General features: G+C 37.4%; 1 protein-coding gene across 2 annotated transcripts in view; it reads right to left on the bottom strand.

Moving 5' to 3' along the window:
• Positions 1-5146: 5146 nt before the first annotated feature.
• Positions 5147-8039, bottom strand: part of NAT1 (N-acetyltransferase 1) — an 88842-nt gene continuing 85949 nt past the window's right edge. For both annotated transcript variants that reach the window (XM_081751637.1, XM_081751636.1), the window contains one exon: positions 5147-6178. In XM_081751637.1, coding sequence (XP_081607763.1) covers positions 6113-6178 — 66 coding nt within the window. In that variant the 3' untranslated portion in view covers positions 5147-6112. The remainder of the gene's footprint in view (positions 6179-8039) is intronic.

The raw sequence follows: 8039 nt of genomic DNA, 5'->3' as shown, positions 1-8039 counted from the left end.
TGTTCACTGAACTAAAACAGCCTTTACTGTTGTTAAATGAAATGACATCTTTGAGTTTTACGTCCCACGGTTATGCCGGTTAGGCTAAAGGAGACGGTGATGATAAGTGATGAAGGAAATAGTGGAATGAAGAAAGTGGAAGGAAACGGGAGAACCCCGAGAAAACCCACGCACACGGTGTTTGTCCACCACAAAGTTCACTTGGCGGGGGCTGGGATCGAACCCGGGACCCCATACTGTTGTTAAAATTTGGATTTTCTTTAAGATTGAAATTAACAGTAAAGTTATGAGCATTCTTTTATTACAAATTTTGTAATATTTACAGCTGAATATATTGGGTGTGTGAAAAGTCTGGGGCTATAGGCCAAGTCTGTTAATAGTAAAGATACGAAGAAAGAAAAAAAAAGAAAAAAAAGGAAATAGGCTTTTAATCTAAAATAGTGGAATTTTTTGCAACCCCACTAACTTTTTGGACTTCATCCTAGTAAGGTGTCCACTGTTAAATGGAAAGTAACTTATCCAGTTCAGCAGGCTGTTCGAACGGAATCTAAAGGCACGAAAAGATGTGTACATTGTGAGGAAACCTAGAACACCAACAGTACTGTATTGTTGGTATGGTGAAGGGCCAAGGGAACAGCATACTGAACTGGAACAACGTTACATTTTCATTGGATGCTTCAGCAGTATGGAGGAAAAATGGCCGGTGTAGTTGAAAGAAAGAAAAAAAAATCACCACTTTAGGTTAAAAGTGCCTATTTCCAACAACTTTTCTCTCCATTTATCTTATCTCTACCTATAACGGAGTTAGCTTAGGGCCCCAGACTTTTGATACAACCGGTATATTATTTTGTTCTCTAAAGATGATAAATGCAAGGCTGATAATTGAATGTTGGCAAGCAAAACTAGTGAAAGAAACAATTTTAAAACTGTTTTCTGCCTTTTTAAATTAAATTTTTTAGATGAATTATTTTTATGGGAGATTTCAATGCAGTTGAAGAAAAACAATATAAAACACTACTAAGCAAACTAACTTGAGCCAGGCAGTTTTTGGATTATGGTTAAGGCTCCTTTTTATAGACTTGTAAAGAAACCAACAAACAAACAAACAAACAACAAAAAAAAAAGCTTTGACAATCTCGTTTAAAATTACCTATATTATTATTATTTGGAAACTTTTATTTCAAAATTTTCAAGATTTTAGTTTTATTTTTAAGAATTGGGTCTTAAAGTTATGTTCACTATTTTTCGAAAGAAATTATTTTTTCCTCAAAATTCTAGAAATTAAATTAGGGTGCACCTCGTTTGCGCACAGTTTTCTCCCAAAGATCTACGATAATCCATAGTTGATTGAGATCTGATCGAAAAGTATAAAATCGTGGTTTTGCGCAGAGTTTTTAAATGCGACGTTGCCAAATCTCAATATAACCATGCTTAAGCAAATCATGCAGTTGCGCACAGTTTCAATACTTTAGAGAATAAGGGTAAATATGAAAGATACGAAAGAAATATTCAATTCTGCTGTTCAATGTTTATTATATTCAATTCTGCTGTATGGTACATTTTTTACAACTTTAGTCCTTGAAATTTGTGTCCTACAACTTTAAGATATTTCATTCTCAAAACTTCGCTGTGTGTGGAGTTTTGAAAGTACCTGTATAATTTCATGATTTGTTCCCTTCTTTGAATTTCTTCTTTCCTTTGTGGTTTCGAATCACCTTTCCGTACCGAAGCGATCTTCAAACGTGTTTCATGCTGTATTTCAAGTAACACTGATAGTTTACACCCACTGCTTCATTACCTTACTTTAGCCAGTGGAGAGGCACAGTAAGCTACGTTTAAACTCAAGGATTATAAACGTCAACATAGTCTGTAGAAATTAAAATTGTTTACAAAGCAATCTGAGAAGAACAAAAGTTTCTGCTCTCACCAATTTAGTAAGTCTATTTTAACTTACCTCCATATTGATCCTTCTCTTCCTTCACGGAAACTACGATATTTATAACCTCCCATTATTATGCATGGTGCGCCTTTCTTCGTAGTTGATATCTCGAAGTCCATACTGTCGTCTCAGTTTCAACAGATTACAATTATTCTCAGTATACTCCAGTATATATATTCATATCTGGTAGTTAACAAGTTCCAGAGACACAGCAAGTGGTTCCTGATTGTTTACCGCCAGCCAATCCCGTGACAGCTACCCAAAGAGAACTACAAAAACGAACTTTTAATTAACGAGCTACTGCCAAGTGAAAGTCGTTAATTAAAAGTTCATTTTTGTAGTTCTCTTTTGGAAGCTGTCACGGGATTGGCTGCCGCCAGCTGGCGGTAACCAATCAGAAACCACTTGCTGTCTCGCTATGTATTCTGTTAGATAAGTGAGTTAGTGTGTTTGAAGAAGCCAAGAAAGTAAGGTAGTTGGAGTTACTTAGGTAATTTAATAAATTAGTTTATTTTATTTAATCAAATGAGTCCTGTCTTGTTTTGCAAAAAAACTACAAAATATATTGTATATTAAGATCAAAGAATGAATTGGCAACGTTGCATACCATTTTGTGCGCAAAAGCATTAAAATGATTATTTGTTTTGCTTCTTATCTGCATGGAATGATAAGCTGGAAGAAAGTGTGCGCAAAAGCATTGCACCCATTAAATTATACTTACGAACAGAAGTTAGTTTCCTATATATTGCTCCACTCAAAAAAAATCAATGTTTTGAAGTATTTGACGAGAGAAGTTGAAAACATTACTTTGAAGATATATAGATTGTTAATATTTCGTTGCTGACTAATATATATTTATTTATTTATTTGAAGTAATATCAATACTATGTGGTTTTTAGCATCAACTTTCAGTAATGAGGGTACGAGATGTACAAGATGTTCAGACCTATATATAACGGGATGCATACAGAGGAATACAGGAATTGTAATTTCTATACAGTTTGTTAGCTTATATGTGATGAAAGAGCAGGCTTGTAGAGATTTTGTCTGCTAACGCTGAAATGATGTTAATTTTGCCGCATAATAACGTCAATGTTATGGATTATGCTCCCGTGACATCTCAGATCGGCAGACATCACTACTTCTGCAAAGAGATGCGAATGTCTGGATTTGTTGTGTGGCATGACTGCTACAAACCTACTTAACATGATAGGATGTTTAAGATGTTTGTATTAATTACATCGATATTTCTGATAAGGCTATTATCTGCTAGATATTTACAAGGGTTCGACAAAAAAAATTTCAAACGTTTGCAAGTGTAAAAATCATACCTAGTATGGTGTGGGGCCTCTTTACGTCCGACACAGCTTGGATCCGACATGGAATGGACGTATACAGCCCCTGAATCGTGATGTATGGAATTTTGTACCATTGTTCTTCCACAACATGCTCCAGTTCCTTAAGGGATGCTGATTGAAGGTAATGAGACCGAACACGCCTTTCTAACTCAGACCACAATGGCTCAATGATGTTCAGATCTGGTGATTGTGGGACCCAGGGGAGGTGTGACAGCTCCTGATCATGTTCCTCAAACCATTTCACCGTCTTTGCAGCGTGACAGGGTGCCAAAACAACTTGGTAGATGCCATCACCATCAGGGAACAATATTTGGGACATGGGTAGAACCTGGTCCCCCCAAAATGGCCTCATACGCCTTAGCATTCATCATTCCATGCAGGGCTACAATGGGACCTGCAGAAGACCACGATATCACTGCCCATACTGTAACAGAACCACCCCATGCTTTACGGTTGGGAACTATACTACATGCCTGTGGTGTTCTCCATACGTAAACACGACCGATTGTTGGAAACTAGATGAAGGTCGATTCATCGGACCACATTGCGTGTTTCCACTGCTCATGAGTCCACACCTTGTGGTCCTTGCACCACTGGAGACGCCTTTTCGCATTTACTGCTGTGACCAGGGGCCCTGCCATGAATTTTCTTTTTATGAAGTTCCCGTCGCACTGTTTTCGATGAAACCGGGTTCTGTAGGCCGGAATTGAGTTCAGACGTAATTTTCATTGCAGTGGTCTTCTTTTTAGCTGCTACAATCTGTTTTAATGCCCTCCGGTCCCTATCTGACAGGATTGTCTTTCGACGACTGATGTGCTTTGCAGACGTCGTTTGCCCATGAATTGTGTATGCCTTCGTGACATTGTGGGGGTATCGAAAGGCACTGTTAATGTTCGCTACTGTTGCCACTGAAGTTCCAACCAGACGGGCACCAACGATCATGCCTTTTTTGAAGTCTGTCAGGTCATCCATTTTACTGCGCCACTTTCACACCACGACACTCACAGGTGAACTGGTTACTGTTGACGGAAGAGGAAGGTCCACATGACATATTGAAAGCAAAAAACGATCGGCAACCGCAACACGTGTTGTGCAGTGGAGGGCCAAACTTACGTGTCCTGTATGAAGTGTTTTTATATATTTTTGTCTACCCCCTGTACGTATGACGGACTACTTTTAGTGCGTAATTATCGTCTTATTTCGAATATTGAGAAGATTCACAAACTCCAACATTCCTTTGCACACAATCTGTCAGCTAAAACTGAGGTATTGCGAATTAGTTTCTTTCAGATTTACAAACTTTTTTAGTTAATTCCATTCGTTGTTACATTTTGTGGCAATATTGAAATCTACCTTGCAAGAATTCCGAGAACAAGGTATACATGTCGTCAACCGTGTGTGTACATTAGATATTTCGAACTTGAGCGTTTACGATCAGCAGGAAGCCAGAGGGGAGGGAACGAGGTAGTAAGGGAAGAAACTAGTGTTGCAGTGAACGAGTACTAGGATCATGCCCGCAAAACCGTAGATGTTTTTGTTGCATGTCACCATTTTCTTGCCAACGTCCAGTTTCCTGTCTACTGCTTTTTGTGTAATCTACTGACGAGAGAAAGAACTATTCCTCAAGACGGCAGTGGTGGAGTAAAGTACCAGAACACGGCGATAGGATTCATGACAACCAGATTATGTGTCATGCTCTGCAAGTGCGCGCTTGAAAGGACGAAAAAATTGCCCCCCCCCCCCCCCAATAAACATAATGTTAATTAGTGCACTAAACCACTGAGTTACACCACGAATAAGACTAATGTATACGTGGATCAACACAGATTCTAGGAAAATGAAAACAATATTTTTATTTGTATACAGCACAGTTTATTCAGTTACTCAGAAGACATGATCACACTACATACACATTAAACAGTTCATGGCGAAGTTTAGTAGTACTTCATAGCTCGATCATTTTGCTATTATAAGATATAAACTTAATAAAAAGGTCATACCAAACTGCCTTACACCTCTCCCCCTTTTAAATAATCTACATACGGTAACTAAGTTACAAAGAAAAAAAGTACAAGATACTCACACAACAACAACAACTTCAATAAATACCAAACCACAGACATACAATTTATTGGTCAAAAAAGGTCGACCGTACCAGCAAGTGAAGGCTGATGCGGTCTTCATCTTCGTGGCAGTCAGGCCAGTGACAATGCCATATACAGCCCTAGAAACCTAAACCCTTAACGCGGGAGGGGTTTAGAGAATTATTCCATAATACAAAAAACCTAAAAGAACAAAGTTCTCACAAAAAGATTGGACAATATCTTAGATTAACTGATTGCTATCACCCAGAACATCACTTGGGTAATTATCTGCACAGATCTTTGAGTGAAAAACTCTGAAACGTTATCAGAGTGTATACGATTAAGAAATAAAAAGTTATGTATACGCATTTTTTTTTTTAATATTTCATCGATTTTTACTCTTTTTTTCAGTGATTTTTTATTTTAAAAGGTGCACAGTACACCGAATTGAGTGACCTTAGATAACAAAATTATATAAAATTGCCTTTAAAAACTCACTTTCAGTAGTGCCGACTTGATAAAACAATACTCTGTAGCATGCTGCTTGGTGTTTTGTTTCTACAACCTGTATTTTGCCCATTACTCAATTTATTTGGTTATTCTGACAGCTTAACTGTCTCAGTCAGTAATAAACCTCGTATGGAAAGTACATGTTTTGATTTTTGGCAATTGCGATGCCACTATTTTTTGAACAGTTCCTGGAGATAATGTGTTCCTGTTTCGTAACTGGTTTAATTGTCGCCTTCATCCTCTTCTTCAGATTCTGCTTCTGCCAACCAAATTAGCCACTGATTCACCTTTAGAAGAAAAAGTTTGTAAATAGCAGGAACAGAAATTATCTTTCAGAAAAAAGAATAGGAATCATAACTAAAACATTTTATCATCTAATTCACTATCACGGACTTGCTCTCTATAGCAAGTATATATATAAACTGCATCATAAGATAAATCTACCAGTTTCTACACTACGACCACGAGAATAATTTCATAATATATCTCCATACCTGAATAACGATATTTCATGCAAATTGTATACTCAGTTCAACAAGGGTAATTTTAACTGCTGAATTATTGAAATGACATTTCAGTTTTTTCAAAGGTATTATTGTACGTCATAGCTTGCTTTATATATATATATATATATATATATAAGATGTTAAACTAGACCGACAAAATAAGAGGTTTCCTCACATCCAAGTAAGAAAAACAAGTTCATTTGGACCTATTGGAAATAGTGCATGGTTTCGGAGCTAGGACTTCGAAACTGTGGAAAAACTAGTTACTTCGAACACGAAAAACTAGAGCTGGCAGTCTCTTAAGTGCATACAGAAGTCACCTATGCTGCTCAAAAATTCATTTTTCAGCAATGTGTAAAAAGATGAACAAGGAATTTCCAGACATGCACAAAGGTGAGTCTACAGTAGGCAAAAAGGAAGCTTTGACAATGAACACGAAATGTGTTGGTGATAACTCGATACTGTAACTAGGGGCAAAACTGGAAACATTTTGTATAAACTACACGTTGCTGCATAACACGGAGAGGGGGACAATAATTTAGCGACTCCGACCGAGTATTTCCGTTGTTTCGCTCAGTTACATCAGACACCACCTAGAAGGACTCCTGTTCATTTCGGTAGTGAACACGAAAAGTCCTGTAGTGCATTTTGGTCACGCTGTAGGTGGTAATAGGAAATATGACACGTGGTATTGCTGGTATCAGAGGATTAATTACTGTATCAGGGAAGAGATCACGGGCATATCTGGGAACAGTAAGTATAATCTATATCGAAGTCTAATCCCTCTCCTCTATAAGGTACGAACATATGAGATTTCTACACGAAGAATGAAAAGAAATCGGCAGGTCAATTAGATACGTCGTTTACGGACGAATTCACAGTACATAATGGGCGAATGTTATCATTCACTATATCAAGATAAAGATCTCAAGTGATATCCCAAATCTTCTAGGAATATTCAACCGTATATGTGAGTAAATGTGGGTGACTTTTGAACTTAACGTCCCACAATTATGCATAGAGGCTAAAGAAGACAATGAAAACTATAGAATGAAGAAAGTTGGAGTAAACTAGAAAACTGTCCGCCACAAAACTCACTTTGCGAAAGCTGCGATCGAACCAAGGGTGAATTTTGTGTCACAAAGTGTGTGCTTCTACAACTTATTTCCTTCTGCTGATCACACGAGGGCCAACAATTTCCGGATACAGGCAACCTACTAGATGTGTGTTGGAATTTAACAACTATTGGTGAACAACCACATTATACAATGAAGCATTCCCGGTAATAAGAGCAAACTCAATATCCGGTTAATTTTTATATTACCCAAATAAAAAGTTCAATAACAATAACAACTAATGATAGCGGAACGATTTGTTGAGTTCGCCTTTACTGCCTGGAACGTCTCGTATCCATGTTCAGCAAGAGCACGGAAGAACGGAAAATATAAATTTTGTACTACAGCAATTGGTATATACGGGAAAGTCCATATATTTCTCCATATATACTTACTCAAAATTATTTGGAATAAGCTTTCCAAATATTACATGCTAATTCCAGATTACTACCTCTTCATATCAAATGTTCGACGTGTCTTCCAATTTCGTAATCTTTGTGATAGACAAATACAGGTGCATGGGTTCT

Source organism: Thermobia domestica, chromosome 3, assembly GCF_964235325.1.
Source record: "Thermobia domestica chromosome 3, izTheDome1.hap1.1, whole genome shotgun sequence".
NCBI lineage: Eukaryota > Metazoa > Arthropoda > Insecta > Zygentoma > Lepismatidae > Thermobia > Thermobia domestica.
The sequence above is the reverse complement of the archived record's forward strand: the minus strand, read 5'-3'. Positions and strand labels throughout refer to the sequence as shown.